The sequence below is a fragment of the Mustelus asterias genome, unplaced genomic scaffold, assembly GCF_964213995.1.
Source record: "Mustelus asterias unplaced genomic scaffold, sMusAst1.hap1.1 HAP1_SCAFFOLD_116, whole genome shotgun sequence".
In the NCBI taxonomy this organism is placed as follows: Eukaryota; Metazoa; Chordata; class Chondrichthyes; order Carcharhiniformes; family Triakidae; genus Mustelus; species Mustelus asterias.
Window position 1 is genome coordinate 560091 of NW_027590156.1, and position 26583 is coordinate 586673.

Genomic DNA, 26583 nt, shown 5'->3' on the forward strand with positions numbered 1-26583 from the left:
GTAAGCTGCTTCTACACAAAAAGGAACGGATGGAAGGTAATGTCACTCTGAACCACTCGTATTAATGTCCCATGTTCATTAATGTTCATGTTGCAGCTTTATAGAACCTTCGTTCGGCTGCACTTGGAATATAGTGTTTAATTCTTGTTGCCACATTACCAGAAGGATGTGGAGGCTTTGGAGAGGGTACAGAAAAGATTTACCAGGATGTTGCCTGGTATGGAGGGCATTAGCTATGAGGAGAGATTGGAGAAACTTGGTTTGTTCTCATTGGAGCGACGGAGGTTGAGGGGAGACCTGATAGAAGTCTACAGGATTATGAGAGGCATGGACAGAGTGGATATTCAGAAGCTTTTTCCCAGGGTGGAAGAGTCAATTACGAGGGGGCATAGGTTTAAGGTGTGAGGGGCAAGGTTTAAAGGAGATGTACGAGGCAGATCTTTTACACAGAGAGTAGTGGGTGCCTGGAACTTGTTGCCGGGGGAGGTAGTGGAAGCGGATACGGTAGTGACTTTGAAGGGGCATCTTGACAAGTACATGAATAGGATGGGAATAGAGGGATGTGGTCCCCGGAAGGGTAGTGGGTTTTAGTTAAGTCGGGCAGTATGGTCGGTGCAGGCTTGGAGGGCCGAAGGGCCTGTTCCTGTGCTGTAATTTTCTTTGTTCTTTGTTCTCTTTGTTCCTGACTGCAAATTGTCTCCTTCTAGTTCCTGTTAAATTGATTTGAAATTGAAAAAAAGGGGATTGAGAGAGGACCCAGAGACAGATTATGAATAGAGTTCAAAGTGAAGCAACAATTAAAAAAAAACACACAGCAGGACAAGGACTGAGTTCTGCATCCAACATGAAACCTGATTCAAACCGACTTCCAACTTGTCAGCCTGTGTTTCTAATCTCAGAACCATAAAACAGAAACAAGACTCTGTAGATATTACATCCGAAATAAAGAGTACAAACACTGGTGATATTCAGCAGGCTAGGCAGCCACTGTAAAGTGACAAACAGAATTGAGGGCTCAGATTGCCGACTAGCCCTCAGTCTACAATGAAATATTCAGGCACTGAATAATGGCGGTCTCAATTCCCACAATGCTCTGCGCCCCAGAAACCCCTCTATTCAAAAGTTGTTCACCGTAATTCACTAAACATAGAATCCTTGCAATGCAGAAGAAGGTCATTCGACCGATTGAGTGCGTATTGATCGTGCGACTGAGCATCTTTATCCCTTATCCCTGTAACCTCACGCATTTACTCTGCTAATCCACCTACGGCCCTTTCTCTTCACCCTACCCGTAACTGCAACAATATATTCGGCTTTTCCTTCCCCCATGTACTTTATCAACGTATGTTTTGCCTGCATAGCACGCAAGAAATATTACTTTTCACTGTATGCCAGTGCATTTGACAATAATAAATCAAATCAGAACCTACACATCGTGGGACATTAAAGGATAATTGTAAGCATGGTCAATCCACCTAACCCGCACATCTTTGGAGAAAACCGGAACACCCGGAGGAAACCCACACAGACACGGGAACAATGCACAAACTCCACGCAGTCACCAAAGCTGGAATTGACCCCGGTCCCTAGCTCTGTGAAGCAGCAGGGCTAATCACAGTTAGGTAGTTTGTCGCCATTTGCAGGTGATAACAATGGGCTGGATGTTGCTCAGAATGTGGAGCACTGCAGTACAGAGAGGCAGAGACAGAGCAGCAGACTGGACTGAGAAATGGAGTCTGCAGACTGGAACTGGCAGAACGAGGAGAGGTTATTTAGTCTAACACTCACAGCAATCTACAACCCACCCCCATTATCGAGATAGCCAGACAAAGATTACAAACATTCACCAACACAGCTCCACTGAAACGTCCCAGGAAAAAAGGGGGAATCTGTGGCTGTTCCTGTCCTGAAATAGCCCCAGGACTGTCACTCAAACCCCCAACCCGCCCAGTTCACAGCTCAGCCTCTCAGCTTGCAGCTTCCTGCACCTTGAGCCAACTCTGCCCAGGTGTGGGAGGGATGTGGAACCACAGAGTGGGGGGAGGGGTGACCTCCTGCTGTGTCCCAAATTGTGTCTCCTTCCCCTCCCCCTTGGCGCTCTAAGCTCTCAATGTGGACGGGTTGCTGGACTTTGCAGAGCCTCACTGAGCTGCGCCTGTACCTTATCCTGTGTCACCCCTTCCCCCTAGGTTCAGTGCGTGTGAACTCGCTGCTTGTTTCCCTTCTGAACCTTCAGTTAATCACAACCAGAGAATGCTGGAAAATCTCAGCATGTATGACAGCATCTGTGATCATCCAGAGTGGAGACATTCATTCTGTTCTCTCTCCACAGATGCTGTCAGACCTGCTGAGATTTTCCAACATTTTCTGTTTCTGCTTCAGGTTCCAGCAACCGCAGTATTTTGCTTTTATCTTCATTTAAACGAGCATTCTTTGATGGCCTTTACCTGATTGCTCCTTTCCAGAGCTTCCCACCTTCTGCTATTGTCCCTGACTCCCACATTAACTCTGTCATTCCTCCCCTTTATCCCGCTCACCCTGTCTAAAGTCAGGCTCAGAGTTTTACCGCCATCTCCCCCTCCCCCAGCCTCCACATCCCAACACCCGGAATCTCCAGCCCAGCGGTTCCAGTTTGTCTGGTTTGAGTTCAGATTTGCCGCAGCGCCGACAGGATTTCACTTCAAACCAGCCGGAACTGACTGCTCACAAATCCCTAAATGTTTCTCCAGCAGCCCTGGTTTGTTAACGTTGTTTAAAGTCAGCGCCCAAATGGAGCTACTCTCCTCAGTTCAAAAAAACTTCTCCGTTTAATCTAAGGTATTATTCACACCAGACACGAAGATAAAACAGTGAACATTATCCCCCCACCCAGACAACCCCGAGGAAGAGACATCTCTTCCGGGTGTGACAATTCTTAGACATTCTCTGTGACATAAAGCAGAAAACGCTGGAAATACTCAACAAGTCAGGCAGCCTTTGTGGAGAGAGAAACAGACTGAATGTGACCTGTTATCGGAACTGGGAAATATATTATTTCCAGCAACTAAGAGACACTTTACAACCTTCAGAACAAAACTGAGTCCAACAATTTTACACCACAATCTCTGCCCCCATTGTGTTCTGTGTTTCGTTGCTGCTTTTTTATAACCTCATTTCCCTCTTGTTTTCTTTACTTTGCATTCAGACTATTGCTAACCGGCCATTCACACCTCATCCAGAACATCTTTTGTGTCTTTACTTGTCCCATTACCACTCGCTTTGGTCTTGGGCCGTGAAACATTTTGCCACTTTGCAGATCTTTCATTCTGTTCTTCTCCACCTCCCTCTCTTCCTTCTTCACAGCCCTTACTTTCGCTGTGTGGCTCTGGAGAACGAACTGGACTTAAGACGTCTGAGACAGAGAGAATGAGGTGTTTTTTTCTCTCAGAGGACCTTTGGCGTGTGGAATTCTCTTCCCCAGAGAGCAGTGGAGGCAAAGTCATTGAATATTTTTAAGGCTGATTAAATAGATTCTTGATTGACAAGAGAGTCAGAGGGTTTGGGGGGAAAGAGAAAAGTGGAGTTTTGGCCACAGTCAGATCAGCCGGAATCTTATCTGGAGCAGAGCAGCTCAAACGTCTACTGCTGCTCCTGATTCATATGGATGTTTAGCTGTGTGTTTCACTGTTTCTGCCTCTTTGTGGCGTTAACTGCTTTATTTCAGATTTTAACACTCTGTAACATGTCACTGTGTAATCCAACAATTAATCCCGTTCTCCTGGATTTCTGCTCTGTTACATTTCACTGTGTAATCCAACAATTAATCCAGTTCTCCTGGATTTCTGCTCTGTAACATATCACTGTGTAATGGAACCCGCTCCTGCTGCAGTGAACACACAAACACAGCGAGGGAGCTCCCTCTTGTGGCGGTGTGAGGTAAATGGCTTCTACCTGGGAAATCACTGAATTCTCAGATTCCTGAAGGATCCTGTTGGAGGATTGTGCTGCTGTATTTTTCTTATTCCTACTATTCTTATTTGAATATATTTTAATGCAGGCGAATCTATTCCCATAACTGATATCAATCCCGGAAACAGATACAGACAAACTCATAGACACACAAACGGTCAGAAAAATGCAGACACATACATATGATTTCAAGAATAAATTAGATATAACTCTTGGGGCTAAAGGTATGGGAGGAAGGGGGATCAGAATATTGAATTCGATGATCAGCCATGATCAAAATGAATGGCGGAGCAGGCTCGAAGGGGCGAATGCATGGCCAGCATTTATTGCAAGTTGCCCTTGAGAAGGTGGTGGTGAGCTGCCTTCTTGAACAACTGAGTGGCTTGCTCGGCCATTTTAGAGTCAACCACATTGCTGTGGCTCTGGAGTCCCATGTAGGCCAGAGCAGGCAAGGCCAGCAGATTTCCTTCCATAAAGGACATCATTAAACCAGATGGGTTTTTACAACAATTGTTTCACGGTCGTCAGTAAATTCTTAATTCCAGATATTTTTTTTATTGAATTCAGATTTCACCATCTGGCGTGGTGGGATTGAAACCTGGTACCCAGAACATTAGCTGAGTTTCTGGGTTAACCGTCTAGTGTTAATACCACTAGGCCATCACCTCCCCTCAATCTTAGTGACAAAGAAGCTCCATGCGCTCCTCACACTTGTTGTTGGAGGTGAGGATGGAGAAGACAGGGGAGAGGGAGAGCCCTTCAAAAGTATCCAAAGTGAGTAAGAGACATTACATAGATGCAACTCAGTGTGTTCAATATAAAAATAGTAATATAAAACTGATTTATTTGACCTTTATCCACAACATTAGCCCAAACAACTGGCTGGAATGTATTGACATCATCCAACAGACCCCAACGAACATAATCTGGGATGTCACTGACAGCAAAATCCAATCATTGTAATTGCTTGTCAGCTTGTTGGTGTCTCATCAGTACAGAAAAATAAGCAAATCCCTTCCCACATTCAGCACATGTGAATGGCCTCTCCCCTGTGTGAACTCGCTGGTGTGTCAGTAGGTTCGATGACTGAGTGAAACCCTTCCCACACACAGAGCAGGTGAACGGCCTCTCCCCAGTGTGAACTCGCTGGTGCATCAGAAGTTTGGATGAGGAAGGGAATCCCTTCCCACACTCAGAGCAGATGAATGGTCTCCCCCCAGTTTGAACACACTGGTGTGTCAGAAGGACGGATGACTGAGTAAATCCCTTTCCACAGTCAGGGCAGGTGAACAGCCTCTCCCCAGTGTGAATTTGCTGGTGCACAGTCAGGTGAGACGATCGCTTGAATGCAGACCCACAGTGAGAGCATCTGAACGGTCTCTCATCAGTGTGAACAGGTTGATGCTGCATCAAGTCCTGGGAACTTTTAAAGTGTTTTCCACAGTCTGTACATGTAAAAGGTCTCTCATCAGTGTGAACTCGCTGGTGTGTCAGCAGTTTGTATTGCTGAGTAAATCCTTTCCCACACAAGGAACAGGTGAATGGCCTCTCATTGCTGTGAACACGTTGATGGCGCATCAGTTCCCCAGAACATTTGTAACACTTCCCACAGTCTGAGCATTTAAATGGTCTCTCCTCAGTGTGAACTCGCTGGTGATTCAACAGGGTGGATGACTGAATGAATCCCTTCCCACACACAGAACAGGTGAACGGCCTTTCCCCAGTGTGAAGTCGCTGATGTATCAGAAGGTAGGATTGACGAGTGAATCCCTTCCCACATTCGAAGCAGGTGAACGGTCTCTCCCCAGTGTGACTGAGCCAATGGCATTCCAGGCCAGACGGGGATTTGAATCCCTTCCCACAATCCCTGCATTTCCATGGTTTCTTCCTGGATTGACTGCATTTGTGTTTTAACAGGTCAGATGATTGGCTGAAGCCTCGTCCATACACAGAGAGCACGTGTACAGTTTCTCCCCGCTGTGAACGGTGCTTGTTCCTTCCATGTTCAAAATCAAATGATATTTAGGTTATGATACATTGGAAAACTCCACCAGATTGTGATGTGATGTTTCGTTTCAGTTTCCCGACTGCAAATCCTCCTCTTCTAAAATGCTGTGTAACTGTTTCAAAACAGAAAAAGATGGGGTGAGAGAGAACCCACAAAAACACAAAGACAGTTTGTGAAATTGAGCTGAATGAATCTGGTCATTTGCGGGGCCGGCTCCAGGGAAAAGTGACCATTAAAACTGGTGGATTCTCATAAAAACCCAACTGGTTCACTAATGTCCTTCGGGAAGGAAACCTGCCACCCAGTCTGGGTCGACACAGATTCTGTCCACAAATTTCTAAACTGTCCCTGAACACCAAGGTCTGGGTCATTTGTATACATTAGGAAGAGCTGGGTGTTAACACCCGCTCCTGAGGAACTCCCAAACATCCATTAACCAGTATTTTGTGTGTTTCCTGTCCCCCAGACAATTTTGTGTCAATGCTGCTGCTGTCCCTTTTATTCCACGAGTCATATCTGTGCTCCGATGTCTGCTGTGCGGCAATTTATCTGATGCTTTTTGGAAGTCCATGTTCACCACATTAACAGCATTATCCTCAACAACGGTATCTGTGACCTCATCAAAATATTTCAGCAGGTTCCATAAACACCATTTCCTCTGAACACTGTCCTTCTTCATCCACATTTACTCAGGTGACTACTAAATATGTCCTGAATTATTGTTTCAGGAATCTTCCCCATCACTAGCATTGAACTGACTGACCTGTAGTTTCTGGGATTATCTTTTGAGCAGGTACTGACTAATCCACCTAACCTGCACATCTTTGGACCACGGGAAGAAATCCATGCAGACACGGAGAACGTGCAAACTCCACACAGACAATCGCCCGCGGCTGGAATCGAACCCGGGTCTTTGGCGCTCTGTGGCAGCAGTGCTAACCACTGTGCAGCCCCAAAACGTTTTCCATGTTCCAATTTCCAATTGCTGTATCCTGTAAATAGAGTTTCCAAAAAGATCATCACTGTTAAACCAGGACATAAATTCAGAAGAGACAAACCGTTCCTTGATTTGAATATTCTGTGTGTAAATCCCCCACTTCTAACCAAATAAAAGCAAATTACTGCGTCTGTTTGAATGAGGAACCAAAAGAGAAAATGCTGGAAAATCTCAGCAGGTCTGGCAGCATCCCTAAGGAGAGATGCAGATGGTCTGTTAGCCTTTATTCCCCAGGGATGCAGTTTCCGAGTGAGGAAAGCTTTCTGAAATTGTATCCAGTTTTGGTGAAACCACATGTGGAACACTGCAGAGTTTGGGTCTCCTTACCCAGAGAATTGCCCCAGAGGACGAGTAACAAACGTTCACCAGACTGCTTCCTGGGATGACAGGACTGTGCAATGAGGAGTGATTGAGCAGAACTGGTCTTTACTCTCTGACCTGATCGTAACCTCAAATCTTCATCCTGCTGACCTCCAATAACCTTTCACCTCCTTTCTTACCAAGAATCTATCCACCTTTGCTTAAAATATTCAAACACTCTTCTTCCACCACCTTTTCAGGGAGAGAGTTCCAAAGACTCACGACACTTGGAGAAAAATTCTCCTCATCTCTACTTTAAATGGGTGACGCTTTATTTTTTAAAACGGTGACCCCTAGTTCTGGATTATCCCACAAGAGGAAACATCCTCTCTACCTCCATCCTGTCAAGGCCTTGCAGGAACAAGTCGCCATTTACTCTTCTGAACTCCAGCGGATACACTCCTAGCCTGTCCAACCTTGCCTCGTAACACAACCCATCAATTTCAGGCATTGTAAGAAGTCTCACAACACCAGGTTAAAGTCCAATTGGTTTATTTGGAATCACGAGCTTTCGGAGCGCTGCTCCTTCGTCAGGTGCGGAAGGATTCCAAATTCCAAATAAACCTGTTGGTCTTTAACCTGGTGTTGTGAGACTTCTTACTGTGCCCACCCCAGTCCAACGCCAGCATCACCGCATTATTTCAGGTATTGGTCTGGTAAACTTCTCTGAACTGTCTCCAGCACACTTACACCCTTCTTTAAACAAGGTGACCAATACTGTACATATTACTCCAGACGTGGTCTCACTAGTGACCTGTACAACTGAAGCATAACCTCCCTAGTTCTGTATTTAATTCCCTTCACAATGAATGATAACATTCTATTAGTGTTCCTAATTACTGATTTACTTGCATATTAGCCTTTTGTGATTTATGTACTAGAACACCCAGATCCCTCTGAATCTCTGAGCTCTGCAATCTCTCACCGTTTAGACAAAATGCTTCTTTTTCATTCTTCCTGCCGAAATGGACAATTTCACATTTGCCCACATTCTACTCCATTTACCAGATATTTTCCCACTCACTTAACCTTTCTGTCTTTTTGAACCCTCCGTATGTCCTCGTCACAACTTACTTTCCCACCTATCTTTGTGTCATCGGCAAATTTGCCAACCAGCCCTTCATCCAGTCATTTCTATAAATCTTTGATTCCTTGCCCCAAATTTGTTTCCCTGTCTACTATTTAGTTTTAAAATGCTTTCCCCAGTACTGGTGTCAGTGCCCCATGAACCAGAACCCACCTCCCACACCAATCTTTGAGTCACTCATTCATCTCTTTGATCTGATTTGTCCTAAGACAATTAGTAAGTAGTTAAGGTAATTATCCAGATTATGAACTTTGAGATCCTGCTTCTTAATTTGGTACCTAGGTCCTCATACTAGCCATGTAAAACCTCCTTCTTTGTCCTGCCTGTGTCATTGGTACCTACATGGACCACAATGACTGGGTCCTCCCCCGTGCAGCTGTTTTTGAGCTGCAGATCCGACACAATACTGTAAGTTCCTCTTCAGACCTGAGCAGATGTCCTGAACCCTGGCACAAGGCAACACAGCGATCTGGACTCATGCTCTTTGCTGCAGAGAACAGTGTGAATCCCTCTGATTACACCATCCCATACTACCCCTACATTCCCTTTTTCTCCTCCAACTTGAATGGCTTCCTGTACCACGGTGCCAAGGTCAGTTTGCTCATCCACCCTGCAGCATAAACAAGCTGAAAAAACTGCAATCCGGTTGGACAATTGTGAAGGCTGAGGCTCCTGCCACCTGAATCCCCTTACCTGCCTCACTCACAGTCATCTTCCTGTCCCTGATCACTGACCAAATCAGCAGGTCCTGTCCTAAGAGGTGTGACTGCTTCCTGGTGTAAAGAATCCAGGTAATGTTCCCCCTCCCTGATGCATCGCAGTGTCTGTAGTTCAGCCTCCAGCTCATAAACTCTAACCGGAGCTGCTTGAACTTCAAACACTTACTGCAGATGTGTTTGCCCTCGATCAAACTGACACCCAGGAGCTCCCACACGCTGCAGCTGTGACACATCACCTGTCCTCCCATCTTTAATGTGTGTGAAAAAAGTATTTAATTATTTTATCCAATGATGTATTTTACTTTTGATTTTATATATTTTATTAACCTTACCAGCAGTTGCTATACGATTTTGATCCTTAGACATCGAATAAACTTTAGTCACTTTGCAGATACTCAGCAAATAGCTCGCCGCTCTTTCTCCTGTAGAAGAGGAAGATCACTTCCCAAAGGCTGAGAATATTAGAAAGCAAAAGGGTACCTCGTTCCCTTCCTTCCCTAAGTCCCTTAATCACCCAACTCTTAGCACACTGTTCTAAGCTGCATTCAAGTGATGCCAGTTCAGAGCTGTTTCTGAGCTGCAGATTCAATACAATACTCACTTGCAGACATGGACATCAAGGCCTGTATGGGTCTCCAGGCCATCATGCACACCATCATGATAGGGAGGATGGAGATGGTGTTGCCAGCCATGTACATGATGAACAGATTCATGGGCAGCTGTTTCAATGGGCCCAAGGTGATGAAAACAGAAAGTGAGCAGGGTATCAGTAAAGGGGGCCGGTTTGGGGAGGCCATATGCTGATCTTATACACAGGTCTGGAAGTAACAATTAACTCAATAAGTCCCTTCATCAAACAGGCTGCTGTGGTTCACCAAGGCACTTCACCACTGTGGACAAACCAGGGGCGTTGTCAGCCACACACTAAAGACACATTCAAATCTAACTTACCTTCTCAACTCGGATCCGGTCTGTTTCTTGGACGCGGATGTCCGGTAGCTGTTTGTCCGAATATGCGACTGGGCACATGGAGTCTCTCTGGCCACACTGTTGATCACGGCTCCTGTGAGAAACAGAAAACACAAATTGGTCACCCTTTCAAGACCTTGTTTAAAGAGGGAGTCTCTCTGTTGAGGACCCCAACGTGGTGACAATAGTGCCAGCATGAACTAAAGCTTGGGCAAACCTCAGACACACACTGCCGTTGCATGTACCAAACTGCCAGGGGAATGGAGGGCTGCAGAAGTGGATTAGTGTCAATCAGGGTGCCAATCCACTTGCCCTCCATTGAGGGACAAAGCGACAAATCACCACATGTACCAAATTGTATCTTGAAAACAAACACTGCGGGACATTGAGAGAGATCCAGTGCAGCACCCGGCCCTGGAAACGAGCAATCGTTCCTCCAACCACCACCGCAGTTGGCACCTGATCAGGTGGAGGGGCTGAAACCAAAAGGGCATCTCAGGGTCATGACCTGGGAAAAGATGCCAAGTGGGGTCTGAGTGATTTCTGGGGGATTTGAGGGGCTGCTTTGTGCTGAGGAGCTCGGTGAGGGGTAAAAGACGCGTGAAAAACCCGGGGTTGGGAAGTTTTGGGTTGGTTCCACATCCCCGGGTCAGTGTGCGGTGGCGTCCCCTCGGGAGAGGCGGGCTGACCCGGCTTGCCGCTTACTTGAGCCCCCGGCTCCCCGCGCGGCCTCCGCAGCTGCTGCTGCCGCTCAGGTTAAACTCGAGGGTCCACTTGTGCCAGCGCGCGCGGTTGACAAGCCCCGCCCCTGCAGCCATGGCAACGCCGGCGACAATTAACCGCTTTCAAATCTGATTCCGATCCGAAGAAGAAGCCGCGCGCTTCCGTCAACAAACCACAACCGCAGCAATGCGCATGTGCGGTCCCAACCTCCTCAGCCCATTGCCCCGCCCCCACATCGCAGCCATCTTTGTTAGGGGCACATCGGCTCCGACACTTCACCTTGTCAAACGGAGCACGTCTGCCCCGCACAAAGATGGACGTCACTTAACCTCAGAGGTATTTACATCGCTTTTTTCGCCTCAAAAAACGTGTAACACAGTATAAAACGTCAATAAAACCTAAAGGACCTTGCCTCCTCAATCAGCAATCAAAATCATAAATATCTATTGTAATGGGTTTCTCCACAGATGCTGCCAGTCCAGCATTTTCAGTTTAAATTTCACAATTCCAACATCCGCAGTATTTTAATTTTATTTCCTTTCTATTCTGCCTCTAATGTAACTGGATATCATGAGTAAAGCTGCCACCAGGCTGATCCTTCAGTGTGGCACAGTCGTTAGCATTGCTGCCTCACAGCGTCAAGAACCTGGGTTTGATTCCCATCCTTGGATCATTGTCTGTGTAGAGTTTGCACGTTCTATGTGGGTTTCTTCTGGGTGCTCCAGTTTCCTCCCATACGCCATCCTTTTCTTCACATGAGAATCCAGTATTTTGTCCTGAATGAATTTTGAGGCCCAAGTCAGAGCGAATAAGTAAAAGCAAAAAACTGTGGATGCTGGAATCTGAAACAAAAACAGGAAATGCTGGAAAATCCCAGCAGGTGTGACAGCATCTGTGGAGAGAGAATAGAGCCAAGAGAGCCAGCGAATAAATAACCCTATCAGGTACCAGATTCACATAGAATTCAGCAAGAAATTCTGCAAACGTCCTTCAAACTGAACAGGAAACATTGCCATTCAAGTTTTAGCCTGGTTTCGGAACGGGGACCTTTCACATGCTAGGTAAACGTGATAACCACTACACTGCAGAAGCTGTTGACAGCACAGGGCAGCCAATCGGCCTGTCGGCAATGTTCAACTCTGCTATGTTACTGCAGGTTCCAATAGTTAGACTGAGAGCCCATGCCACTTAATACAAGAAGACAACTTTTACTTTCAACCTGATGTCTCAACTTATATTGAACTTCAAAATTTAAAAGTGTCCGTCTGGCAAATGTCTAAAGGAGCAATTATTTCTGCTCAATTATAGAATCCCTAAAGTGCAGAAAGAGGCCAGTCAGTCCATCGAGTCTGCACCGACAACAATCCCAACCAGATCCTATCCGCATAACCCTATATATTTGCACTGCTAATCCCATGACACCAAGGGGCAATTCAGCATGGCCAATCCACCTAACCTGCACATTTGAGGAAACGTACACAGAGACGGGGACAATATGCAGATGCCACACAGATTTCCTTCCCAAGGCTGGAATCGAACCTGGGTCCCTGACACCATGAAGCAGCAGTGCTAACCACTGTGCCAAATTCATCATTCTCAGTCTATATTACTCGGTATTTGTTTCGTTATTCAACATTTAATATCAATACATTTATTTAACATAGATGTCATCATTCTGAATTGCATATCTCTGAACTATATCACATTGAATTGCAAATGTGACTGACCAACAATACAGATCGAGTCACTGGGTAACACACATCCCATGGTGCTTATTTGAGATTGAGTCAGTCTTTAAACAAAATCAAATATCTTTAATGGAAAGAGATTTAGAAATGATCAGTTAGTTATACTTGATCCTTCTTTATTCTGGGTGTGAAACATTCTGGCACTTAAATCCCACGGGCGGCACGGTAGCACAGTGGTGAGCACTGCTGCTTCACAGCTCCAGGGTCCCGGGTTCAATTCCTGGCTCGGGTCACTGTCTGTGTGGAGTTTGCACATTCTCCTCGTGTCTGCGTGGGTTTCCTCCGGGTGCTCCGGTTTCCTCCCACAGTCCAAAGATGTGTGGGTTAGGTTGATTGGCCAGGTTAAAAATTGCCCCTTAGAGTCCTGGGATGCGTAGGTTAGAGGGATTAGCGGGTAAATATGTGGGGGTAGGGCCTGGGTGGGATTGTGGTCAGTGCAGACTCGATGGGCCGAATGGCCTCCTTCTGCACTGTAGGGTTTCTATGAATTCTATGAATTTATCTATAGGAGAGTCCAGCAGATCCGCACTGATTCTCGATTTCCTCACCTGCCAAGTGTTTTTTTCTATTTCTCTATTGTGAAGACCGATTTTTTTAAAAAGATTGTTCTGCGCAATGTGCGTCATTTCCTCTAGTTCAGTTACAGTATCACCTTTGAGTCTGTCTTTATGAGCACACAATACTATTAGACATGTTTCAGGTGGTAATTAACTATGTTAGTCTGCACCTACAAATTCTGTTGTGGACTGAACAAATTGCTAATATGTGCACGGTGTCAAAATGCAAACATTTATTTCCTTGTTGCGTTTTAAAATATCGCATTCCTGATTTTCCTGAAAGCATTTGTACTGAGATCAGAGCAAAGATAATAGCTGGAATTTTACCGTTGGCCTCGGGTGGGATTTTATGAGCCTCGCGAGAGCGATGCTGTAAAATACTGGTCAATGTCTGTAACATCGAGATTTGGATAATGTTCAGCAAATAACTGAAATCATGCAGACTTCCCTCACCCTAACGGGTAAAGTTTCATTAATGTTTCTGCCCGGTTTTGAACCTTCGTGTGTTAGGCAAATGGGATAATCACAACATTACAAAAACTGCCAACAGCGCCAGGCCTACAATCGACCTGTCTGCAATGTTCAGCTTTGCTGTGTTGCTGCTGGTTTTCATGGCGAGACTAAGAGCCCATGTCACTTCAGATGTGACAGAGCTCTGACGAAGGGTCATCTCGACTTGAAACATTGGCTCTATTCTCTCCCCACAGGGCTGTCAGATCTGCTGAGATTTTCCAGCATTTTCTGTTTTTGTTTCAGATTACAGCATCAACAATATTTTGCTTTTAAAATAAATGGAAATTGGTGAAATGGGTGAAGGTGAAGGGGAGAGTTCATGCTCGTGAATTGTCAGAGATGGACCTTCACATGGTCCATCTCTGAGACTTCTCTTCCCCCTCCTTGACATTTCTGACTCCATTTCTGGTAGTCATGATGTGGAGATGCCGGCGTTGGACTGGCGTAGGTACAGTAAGAAGTCTCACAACACCAGGTTAAGGTCTGAGTGACTCACCTGATGAAGGAGCAGTGCCCCGAAAGCTCGTGATACCAAATAAACCTGTTGGACTTTAACCTGGTGTTCTGAGACTCTTTACTGTGTCAATTTCTGGTGATAATATCACTGGTATCTATTACAAGCACACCGACACCTACAACTACCTTGACTACAGTTCTTCACACCCCATATCCTGAAAGGACTCCATCTCATTCTCTCAGTTCCTTCACCTCCGCCACATCTGTCCTGATAATGCCATTTTCCAAAATAGTGTTGCCCATGTCTTTCTTTTGCCAATTGTGGTTTTTCACCTACTGTGGTTGACAGGACACTTGACCATGACCAACCCATTCCCCAGGCCACTGCTGTCACCCCCTCCTCTCCCTCCCAGAACCAGAATAGGCTTCCCTGTGTCCTCACTTTTCACCCCACCAGCCTCCGCATTCAAAGGATCATCCTCTGCCATTTCTGCCAACTCCAGCATGATGCCACTACTCATCACACCTTCCCCTTCTCCCCCCCCCCCCCCCCCCCCCCGCCACCTCCACCCTCCTCAGCAAGAACTCACAAGGACCGTTCTCTCTGGGACACCCTGGTCCATTCCTCCATTACACCCACCATCTCACCCCCTGTCCATGGAGCCTTCCCATCTTCCCATGCAATCGTTGAAGGTGCAACACCTACCCTTTTACCTCCTCCCTGCTCACTGTCCCAGGTCCCAAACACCATTTCAGGTGAAGCAGCGTTTCACAGACATCTCCTTCAATCTGGTCTATTGCATTCGCTGCTCCCAATGTGGTCGACTCCACACTGGAGAGACCAAATGCAGACTGGTTGTCTGTTTTGCTGAACACCATCCACAAGCAAAACCCAGACCTTCCTGTCAGTTCAACACACCACCCTACTCTCCTGTCCACATGTCGGTCCTTGCAATGTTCTAGTGAACCCCGATGCAAACTGGTGGAACAGCACCTCATCTTCCAATTGGACACTTTACAGCCTGAACATTTACAGGACTGAACATTGAATTCAACATTCACAGCGTGAACTCTCCCCTCCACCTACACTCCATTTCCATTTATTTCATTTAATTCTGTTTCTTCTTTTTGTCTGATTCATCCATTTTATCATCCTTCTTTCTCACTTCCATGTTTCCAGTTCTCCATTCTTGCTTTCTGCCTTGTCCACCCCCACCCCCCATTCAGGGCAACTGTTTCTGCCTTGTCCACCCCCACCCCCCATTCAGGGCAACTGTTTCTGCCTTGTCCACCCCCTAACCACTCCCCCTCCCCCCACCCACCCACATTCAGGACAACTGCCTTAAACATCTGTACCACTGTTCTGCCATTCACATATTCTGATCACTTCATGGACACTTTTAACACCTCTCTCAGCTCTCTTCATACATAAAAGCAAATTATTGCAGATGCTGGAATCTGAAACCAAAAGAGAAAATGCTAGAAAATAAATCTCAGCAGGTCTGGCAGCATCTGTGAGGGGAGAAAACAGCTGACGTTTCGAGTCCAGATGACCCTTTGTCAAAGCTGGCAATGTAGCCTTCTTCATCCTCATTCATCCTCTCTCCCCCGTCTGTTAGACATGCGCACGCTCCACTTTCTGGTGAACACACACTGACTCTCTGCTTCAAGCTTTACTCTTTGTACCAATTCACACTCTGACTCCTTTTACAATTACTCATTGTTCCCAATAGGCTCCATTCCCTCTGACTCCATCCCCCTGAACTCACTGAGCATCCCCCCAGGGCTCCTGTCCCCCTGCTCCATTCCCTCTGACTCCATCCCCCTGAACTCAGAGCATCACCCCAGGGATCCTCCCTCCCTGCTCCATTCCCTCTGACTCCATCCCCCTGAACTCACTGAGCATCACCCCAGGGATCCTCTCTCCCTGCTCCATTCCCTCTGACTCCATCCCCCTGAACTCACTGAGCATCACCCCAGGGACCCTCTCTCCCTGCTCCATTCCCTCTGACTCCATCCCCCTGAACTCACTGAGCATCACCCCAGGGACCCTCTCTCCCTGCTCCATTCCCTCTGATTCCATCCCCCTGAACTCACTGAGCATCACCCCAGGGATCCTCTCTCCCTGCTCCATTCCCTCTGACTCCATCCCCCTGAACTCACTGAGCATCACCCCAGGGACCCTCTCTCCCTGCTCCATTCCCTCTGACTCCATCCCCCTGAACTCACTGAGCATCCCCCCAGGGCTCCTGTCCCCCTGCTCCATTCCCTCTGACTCCATCCCCCTGAACTCAGAGCATCACCCCAGGGATCCTCCCTCCCTGCTCCATTCCCTCTGACTCCATCCCCCTGAACTCACTGAGCATCACCCCAGGGATCCTCCCTCCCTGCTCCATTCCCTCTGACTCCATCCCCCTGAACTCACTGAGCATCACCCCAGGGCTCCTGTCTCCCTGCTCCATTCCCTCTGACTCCATCCCCCTGAACTCACTGAACATCACCCCATGGACCCTCTCTCCCTGCTCCATTCCCTCTGACTCCATCCCCCTGAACTCACTGAACATCACCCCATGGACCCTCTCTCCCTGCTCCATTCCCTCTGACTCCATCCCCCTGAACTCACTGAACATCACCCCATGGACCCTCTCTCCCTGCTCCATTCCCTCTGACTCCATCCCCCTGAACTCACTGAGCATCACCCCAGGGATCCTTCCCCCCTGCTCCAATCCCTCTGACTCCATCCCCTTGAACTCACTGAGCATCACCCCATGGACCCTCTCTCCCTGCTCCATTCCCTCTGACTCCATCCCCCTGAACTCACTGAGCATCACCCCAGGGATCCTTCCCCCCTGCTCCATTCCCTCTGACTCCATCCCCCTGAACTCACTGAGCATCACCCCATGGATCCTCTCTCCCTGCTCCATTCCCTCTGACTCCATCCCCCTGAACTCACTGAGCATCACCCCAGGGATCCTTCCCCCCTGCTCCAATCCCTCTGACTCCATCCCCTTGAACTCACTGAGCATCACCCCATGGACCCTCTCTCCCTGCTCCATTCCCTCTGACTCCATCCCCCTGAACTCACTGAGCATCACCCCAGGGATCCTTCCCCCCTGCTCCATTCCCTCTGACTCCATCCCCCTGAACTCACTGAGCATCACCCCAGGGATCCTTCCCCCCTGCTCCATCCCCCTGAACATCACCCCAGGGATCCTCCCTCCCTGCTCCATTCCCTCTGACTCCATCCCCCTGAACTCACTGAACATCACCCCAGGGATCCTCTCTCCCTGCTCCATTCCCTCTGACTCCATCCCCCTGAACTCAGAGCATCACCCCAGGGATCCTCCCTCCCTGCTCCATTCCCTCTGACTCCATCCCCCTGAACTCACTGAGCATCACCCCAGGGATCCTTCCCCCCTGCTCCATCCCCCTGAACATCATCCCAGGGACCCTCTCTCCCTGCTCCATCCCCCTGACTCCATCCCCCCAGGGATCCTCCCTCCCTGCTCCATTCCCTCTGACTCCATCCCCCTGAACTCACTGAGCATCACCCCAGGGATCCTTCCTCCCTGCTCCATTCCCTCTGACTCCATCCCCCTGAACTCACTGAGCATCACCCCAGGGATCCTCCCTCCCTGCTCCATTCCCTCTGACTCCATCCCCCTGAACTCACTGAGCATCACCCCAGGGATCCTCCCTCCCTACCCCATTCCCTCTGACTCCATCCTCCTGAACTCACTGAGCATCACCCCAGAGATCCTCCCTCCCTGCTCCATTCCCTCTGACTCCATCCCCCTGAACTCACTGAACATCACCCCAGGGATCCTCTCTCCCTGCTCCATTCCCTCTGTGAGCATTCCCCTGAACTCACTGAACAGAAGGAGTAATCCCAGATTAACTGTTGGGAATGGAGTCAGGGGATGTTCCAGGTTTGTGTATTTTTAGTTATCCTGGTGTCAGAACACACACACATCAATAAAACAGGGCATTCCTGCAAACACACTGCAGCTCCTCATGTCTGTTGTATAATTGTCCCAGGCTCCTGTGAATTCCTTCAACTAGTATGTAATGTAGACTTGAATTGATTTATTTTAAAACAGTTTATTTTAAACATATTAACACCGGTCTGAAAGTTGTAGACTCAGGACTGTCACACAAATGCTCTCAATCTGATGGTGTGGTGGTATTGTCACTGGGCTAGTAACCCAGAGTCCGAGGGTAATGCTCTGGGGAGCCAGCTTCCAATCACACCACAGCAAATGGTGAAATCTGAAGTCAATAAAAATCTGTAATTAAAGGTCTAGCGATGACCATGAAACCATTGCTGTTCAAACCCATTTGGTTCAGCGATATTCACTGATGCCCTTTAGGGAAGTAATTTATACGACTCCAGAATAAGGCCAGAGGATGCTGGAAAATCTCAGCAGGTCTGGCAGCATCTGTAAGTCTTTCATGTGACTCCAGGTCCACACGATGTGGTTGACTCTGGAATGGTCCAGCAAGCAAGCCACTCAGTCCAAGGGCAGTTAGGGATAGACCACAAGCAATGAATTAAAAATAATCTTCACAAAATGTTGACCAGTCATTTTCAGTCTGGAAATTTAAACCTGCTGTTTCAGGAACAGATCCCAGATTTAAACCAATCTTTGATTTAACAGCACACTGCCAGCATTCACCGCTGTTCTTCCCAACTCGAAACACAGTTGTAAAGGAATCTTTGTTCCGTGTCTTAGAATCCTACAATGCAGAAGGCCATTCGGTCCATCGAATCTGCACTAACCACAATCCCACCCAGGCCCTATCCCCATAACGCCATGAATTTATCTTAGCTAGTGCCCCGACACTAAGGGGAATTTTATCATGGCCAATTCACCTAACCCTCACATCTTTGGACTGTGGGAGGAAACCGGAGCACCCGGAGGAAACCCACGTAGACACGGGGAAAATGTGCAAACTCCACACAGACAGTGACCCAAGCTGGAAATTGAACCCGGGTTCCTGGCGCTGTGAGGCAGCATTCCAACCACTGTGCCACAGTGCCGCCCGTGTTGAGGAGCTCTGAACCATGGAAGAGAGTGGTTGGGATGCTTTTCTTACACACCTCAGGAATATCCCACACATTTTGTCTTGAATGTGATTAACAGCAGCAATAACTGCAGAATGCAGCTCCTGAAGACACATGAACTCATTGAGGTGTCAGTAGATGAGGTAGGCAGCACGGTGGCACAGTGGTTAGCACTGCTGCCTCACAGCACCGGCGACCCGGGTTCAATTCCGACCTCAGGGGACTGTCTTTGTCGAATTTGTCCATTCTCCCATGTTTGCGTGGGTTTCCTTCGGGTGCTCCGGTTTCCCACAGTCCAAAGATGAGTAGGTCGGGTGGATTGACCATGGTAAAGACAGTTTGTCCCGGTGGGCTTGTGGAAGGGAGCGAAGCAGCAGAAACAGCTGATCAGATTGTCTCAAGCTTAATGACAAAGAAGCTCCATGAACTCCTCGCTTGTTGCTGGAGGTGAGGATGGAGGAGACAAGGGTGAGGGAGAGACCTTCAGTAGGAATTGATCTATGTTCGAGATATTAAAAAGATTCAACACAAATCTGATTGATTTAACATTTATCTGGAATATTAACTCAGCTGAGATGGAGTTTATGAACATCAGCAGAAACAGAGCCCAATCAACATGCTTCATTTCTGGATGTAAATAATGGCAAAATCCAATCACGGTCGTCATTTATGAACTCGCTGGTGTGTCAGCAGATTGGATGAAGAAGCAAATCCCTTCCCACAGACAGAGCAGGTGAATGGCTTCTCCCCAGTGTGAGTGCGCCGGTGCACAGTGAGATGAGATAATTCTCTGAACCTAGTCCCACAGTCAGAGCACCTGAACGGTCTCTCCCCAGTGTGAACACGTTGATGACGTACCAGTTCTCCTGAACTTTTATAGCATTTCCCACAGTCTGGGCATTTAAATGGTCGCTCCTCAGTGTGAGTGCGCTGGTGTGAAGTGAGGGCAGATGATGTCTTGAACCCAGTCTCACAGTGAGAACACCTGAACGGTCTCTCATCAGTGTGAACACGTTGATGGCGCATCAGTTCCCCAGAACTTTTATAGCTCTTCCCACAGTCTGGACATTTAAATGGTCTCTCAGTCGTGTGAACTTGCTGGTGTTTCAGCAGGGTCGATAACTGAGTGAATCGTCTTCCACACTTGGAGCAGATGTAAGGTTTCTCGTGAGTGTGAACTCGCTGGTGTCTCTGCAGAGTACATGAATGAGCGAATCCCTTCCCACACTGAGAGCAGGTGAATGGCCTCTCCCCAGTGTGAGTGCGCTGGTGTACAGACAGGTTACTCAATTGCCTGAATGCAGTGCCACACTGAGAGCATCTGAAAGGTCTCACATTAGTGTGAGTGCGCTGGTGTTTAGTTAGGGCAGAGGATGTCTTGAACCCACTCCCACAGTCAGAGCACCTGAATGGTCTCGCATCAGTGTGAACACGTTGATGGGACAAAAGTTCCCCAGAACTTTTATAGCACTTCCCACAGTCTGAGCATTTAAAAGGTTTCTCTTCAGTGTGAACTCGCTGGTGCATCAGCAGGTTAGATGACCTTGAGAATCTCTTCCCACACTCGGAGCAGATGAATGGCTTCTCCCCGGTGTGAACTCGTTGGCGTTTCTTTGCACACTCAGAGGAGGTCATTGGCCTCTCCCCACTGTGAACTCGCTGGTGTCTCAGCAAGTTGGTTGACTGAGTGAATCCCTTCCCACAGTCAGAGCAGGTGAATGGCTTCTCCCCAGTGTGACAGCGGCAATGCTTTTCAAGGTGAGATGGGGATCTGAATCCCTTCCCACAATCCTCACATTTCCACGGTTTCTTCCTGGTGTGACTGCGCTTGTGTCTCAACAGGTCAGATGATTGGTTGAAGCCTCGTCCACACACAGAACACACGTACGGTTTCTCTCCACTGTGAATGGTGCTTTTTCCTTCCATGTTCAAAATCCGATGATATTCACGTTGTGATAAGTTGTGCGACTGTCAGATCCGGGTGTGATGTATGGTTTGAATTTCCTGACTGCAAGTCCTCCTAAAACCTGTGAAATTGATTTAAAACAGAAACAAGGGAGTGAGAGATAACCACAAAAACACAAAGGCAGGTTGTGAAATTGAGCTGAATAAATCTGGTAATTTATGGGGACAGCATGAAGGAAAAAGTGACCATGAAAGCTGCTGGATTTTTGTAAAAACGCAACCGGTACATTAATGTCCTTCAGGGAAAGGAACCTGCCACTCAGTCTGGGTCTGCACAAAACACTGACCTTTAAATGAGGGAGTGGCACGGTGGCACTGCTGCCTCACAGCAGCAGGGACATGGATTCGATTCCCGGCGTGGGTCACTGTCAGCGTGGAGTTTGTACATTTTCCTCCTAGACATCTGTATGGGTTTCCTCCGGGTGCTCCTGTTTCCTCCCACAGGTTAGGTGGATTGACCATGTTAAATTGCCCCTTCGTGTCAGGGGGACTAGCTAGGGTAACTGCATGGGGTTAAGGGGATGGGGCCTGGGTGGGATTGTGGTCGGTGCAGACTCGATGGGCCGAATGGCCTCTTTCTGCGCTGTTGGGATTCTGTGAAAATCACAACATTCTCTCCTCCTGCTGACAGGGAGCACCGCGCATGCGCATTACTGCGCATCGCCCCAGGAAAGATGGCGGCCGTTTATCCATGCTTGTCTCTGCAGAAGTAGAATGGCTCTGGACAAACCCGGGACTGGCCCAGGACCTTCGTGTTTGAGGTTTGAATTCACGAAGTGTTCATGAAACCTTACCGCCCTCCCTTTGCGCCCATCGCTCCCTCAGACACGCCGCTTCCTTACCCGCCACGGAGACAAGAAACAACAACTTCAACTCCACAACACTCCCTCTGCGCATGCTCAGAACACGGTCACTACTGCGCCTGCGCGGTCGTGATTGCCTGGATCGGAGGCATTCCTCGTCGCTTGGGACGCTGGGTAAACGCCCTGCCATTGAATAGAACAAATGGTTTGTCGTGATTTCTTTGTTGTTATCGCGTGCAAGCTGGGGCTGAAGGGCCAATAATAAAACTAGGATACATATCATATAGAGACCTGATTGCACAGACCATTATCTCAATTCAGAGAAGGAAATTGGAATTGTTCAGAAATCGAAAGTCACCTGAAGGTAGAAATAAGAACAGAAACCCTCTCCTACAGTCATATGTGAATTCACTGGTATCTCAGTAGCACATGAATATCAGGAATACTGCAATTAATTATGAAGATGTACAATGTGAACGGTGACTGTTAGATAAAGTGCAATGTTCTAACACATTGGAGCAGCTATGGTCAATGCGAGGGGAATATTGGATCACAGTGCCACAACAACATTATGCTCTGTCTCCTTGTAGCCTGTCTCAGAATTTCCTTCAATAACTAGGCCATTAGTGTGACAGGATTTAGCATCTATGATCTGCCAAAATTACAAGAGGAAAGTTAGTGACTGCAATTATCCCAGAATTAAATTATATATTGCATACTATCTCCAAATGGGGCTCATAACACAATTTATTTTATTTATTAGTGTCACAACTGGGCTTACATTAACACTGCAATGAAATTCCTGTGAAAATCCCCTCATCGCCACACTCCAGCATCTGTTCAGGTACGCTGAGGGAGAATTTAGCATGGCCAATGCACCCAACCAGCACGTCTTTGGACTGTGGCAGGAAACCAGAGCACCAAGAAGGAAAACACACACAGACACTGGCAGAACAGGCATATTCTGCAAAGACAGTGCCCCAAGCCAGGAATCAAACCTGGGTCACTGGCGCTGTGAGGCAGTAGTGCTAACCACTGTGCTGCCCTTAGAATCTCAATTATTTCGGAAATTGATTTTATGCCATTGATTTTACTGAAGGCTGTGGAAATAGTAATATCTAAATCCTGTACAGAAACAAGCAAGATGCAGCTACTTTTTACACATTAGCTTTGCATATTTCCCTCAATGAGTGGGGTATTTTGAAATTTTGAGGTTTACTTCACAAGGTGTTAAGATTAGCACACATGGATTTTTACTTCATGATATGTGGGTGTGGCTGGCAAAAGCCACACTCCAAAATGGTGGTGAGCCAACTTCTTGATCAGCTGCAGTCCATATGGTGTCAGTACACACCCCACTTCTCTTTGGGAGGTGATCCACGATTTCAATGCAGTGACAATGATGCAATGCAATATAATAGCAATATAATTCCAAGTCAGGATGGTGTGCAATTTGGAGGGGAACGTGAAGGCGGTGGAGTTCATACACACCTGCTGCCCATGATCTTTTAGGTTCAGAGTTCACAAGATTGGAAGGTGCAATTGGAGGAGCCTTGACTAATCACTGCAATAAATCTTGTAGTTGTGAGAAATGATCATTTGACTTCAAGTCCATTTCTTCTGCTCTTCTGCATGTCCATCTCATCATGGACTCTACCACACTCATTTAATTTCATGAGGGACAATTCTGCACAAATACTCCCCAATTTCCAGAGAACAAAATCCAAACATGTATCCAAATATATCGAGATATGTATCACTTCTCAGATTTCCACCACACTGGCATTACATTTTTCAGACAAACATTTCCATGCCTGACAGCAAATATATGATTGATCACCTCAGTCTATACACTGCATAGGTGGCAATGATCACTCAATGTTAATGTTTTGCTGTTGTATCTGTACCAAGCGTGGTTCAGTATAGATTTAAGGTTCAAATAAAGAGGTGGAATTGAATGGTCAAAACAACATCATCTTTGGAGCATCATTTTTTCCTTGATTCCCTTGCAATTTTTGGCCCTTACATGAACACTTTAACTCCAAAATTAGTCAGGTTGGCAGGTGTTGTCTGCCCAAAAGGACATGAAGTATCCCCTGTGTGTTTATGTGTGGGAGTTGGTGTATACGTGAGCGTGTGTGAGTATTGAGGAATATAGCTGCGCGCATGTGCCTGTATCTGTATGTGAGGAAAGGATGCTTCTATGTGAGACAGAGGGAGAGAGTGTTTGTGGATCTCTGTGTTTAGGTGTCAGTCTGTTCTGCTTTTCATTTACTGTAACATAAATCTTCCTCTCCAAGCAGACAATTTCCTGAAAATTCCATTGACTGATTTCAATTATACAATTAGGAGATTTGTCTTCAGGCTGAAACCACAAGCTGACTGTGTGTTGTGTGAAACATGACATCTACACAGGTCCCACTCTCCCAAAGCAACATAAAGTGTCTGCTACTTCCCAGATCCCTTCCTTTCCCATCATCTGCTTAAAGCCACAAACAAAAAGGTCCATTTTTCTCGTGGAGTTTGAAAGAAAGCAGCTTTCAAAATGATGCAGAGTCTCCGCCAATCTGGGCTCCGATATTTCCCTCATTCACTCCGATTGAACCATAGAATCCCGACAGTGGAGAAAGAGGCCCTTCAGCCCATCTGGTCTGCACCGACTCGCCGAACCAGCATTCACCCAGGCCGTTTCCTCTGTCCTATCTCCGCAACCCCACATATTCATCATGGTCAATCCATGAAATCCGTACATGTTTGAGCTGTGGGAGGAAACCGGAGGAAACCCACGTTAAATTCGGGGAGAACATGCAAACTCCACAGCCGAGGCCAGAATTGAACCCGGGTCCCTGGCGCCATGAGGCAGCAGCGGTAACCACTGTTCGGAGGACCAGCTGCTCCCGCTCGGTCCTCCAGCTCCGCCCCCTCATCCTATTGGTCCAGAGTTACCGTCAATCACTGCCCGGGCATTGTGATGTGGAGCATGCGCAGTGCTGCTGGGAGCTCAGGATTGAGGCGGTGGAAATTCTCATCGCATCAGAAACCGGCGGGTGGGGAATGAGGGGGGGATGGAGCCGGCGGGTGGGGAATGAGGGAGGGACGGAGCCGGTGGGTGGGAATGGAGGGATACAAAAGAATGGTCTAGTTTGGACCAGGGAGCGGCATGGGCTTGGGGGGCCAAAGGGCCTGTTCCTGTGCTGTATTGTTCTTTGTTCTTTGGATGGATCCGGTGGGTGGGGAATGAGGGTGGGATGGAGCCGGCGGTGGGGGAAGAGGGGGGGATGGAGCCGGCGGTGGGGGAAGAGGGGGGGATGGAGCCGGCGGTGGGGGAAGAGGGGGGGATGGAGCCGGCGGGTGGGGAATGAGGGGGGGATGGAGCCGGTGAGTGGGGAATGAGGGGGGGATGGAGCCGGCGGGTGGGGAATGAGGGGGGGATGGAGCCGGCGGGTGGGGAATGAGGGGGGGATGGAGCCGGCGGGTGGGGAATGAGGGGGGGATGGAGCCGGCAGGTGGGGAATGGGGGGGATGGAGCCAGCGGGTGGGGAATGAGGGAGGGATGGAGCCGGCGGGTGGGGGATGAGGGAGGGATGGAGCCGGCGGGTGGGGAATGAAGGGGGATGGAGCCGGCGGGTGGGGAATGAGGGGGGGATGGAGCCGGCGGGTGGGGAATGAGGGAGGGGATGGAGCCGGCGGGTGGGGAATGAGGGGGGGGATGGAGCCGGCGGGTGGGGAATGAGGGGGGGATGGAGCCGGCGGGTGGGGAATGAGGGAGGGACGGAGCCGGCGGGTGGGGAATGAGGGGGGGACGGAGCCGGCGGGTGGGGAATGAGGGAGGGACGGAGCCGGCGGGTGGGGAATGAGGGGGGGACGGAGCCGGCGGGTGGGGAATGAGGGGGGGATGGAGCCGGCGGGTGGGGAATGAAGGGGGGATGGAGCCGGCAGGTGGGGAATGAGGGGGGGATGGAGCCGGCCAGTGGATGTCAGGCCCCAAGCCCCGAATACAAAGCTCGGGAGCGGGTTGTGAACCGGGGAAATCAGCTCGGGCTTTTCCCCAGAACAGGCCCAGATTCCCTCCATCGGGATCCTGTGCATCCCGGAGCATGCGCACTGAGAAAGCCTCGGGCCTCCCGCCGCCACCCCGCCCCCTCCCCCCCCCCCTCCGATTGGTTGGAGGACCAACCGCTCCATGTTTTATTGGTCCGGACCTGCCGTCAATCACCCCGGGGCATTGTGAGGTGGGCGGGGAGGATTCACAAACACCCGCTGGAGGCCCCAACACCCCCAATAAGACCCATTGGTTTTATTGTCAGTCTGCAGACAGGAGCTGGAGAACTGAACCCAAACAGAGGAGAGGGAGGGAGAAAACTGGGAGTGGAGGAAAGAAATGGGGAGATGGGTTTGGATTTCAGGATGTGGAGATGCCGGCGTTGGACTGGGGTAAACACAGTAAGAGTTTTAACAACACCACGTTAAAATCCAACAGGTTTATTTGGTGGCAAATGCCATTAGCTTTCGGAGCGCTGCTCCTTCGTAAGATGGAGTGGAAATTTCCTGGTGTTGTTAAAACTCTTACTTTGGATTTCAGCCCGGGGAGGAGGGAGAGTGTGTGGGACGAGATTCACAGATTTGGGGGAACGAGAGAGGAAAAAATGTTCAGGAGAAACTGGA

General features: G+C 48.4%; 1 protein-coding gene across 1 annotated transcript in view; it reads right to left on the reverse strand.

Annotated features, from left to right (window-relative positions):
- LOC144484577 (uncharacterized) overlaps window positions 1–21808 on the reverse strand; it is a 172591-nt gene extending 150783 nt beyond the window's left edge. The window contains 6 exon segments of the mRNA XM_078203059.1: window positions 4991–5158; window positions 5243–5761; window positions 19809–20144; window positions 20397–20693; window positions 20835–21118; window positions 21770–21808. Of these exon segments, the coding sequence (XP_078059185.1) occupies window positions 4991–5158; window positions 5243–5761; window positions 19809–20144; window positions 20397–20693; window positions 20835–21118; window positions 21770–21808 (1643 nt within the window).
- Between the last annotated feature and the right edge of the window lie 4775 nt (window positions 21809–26583).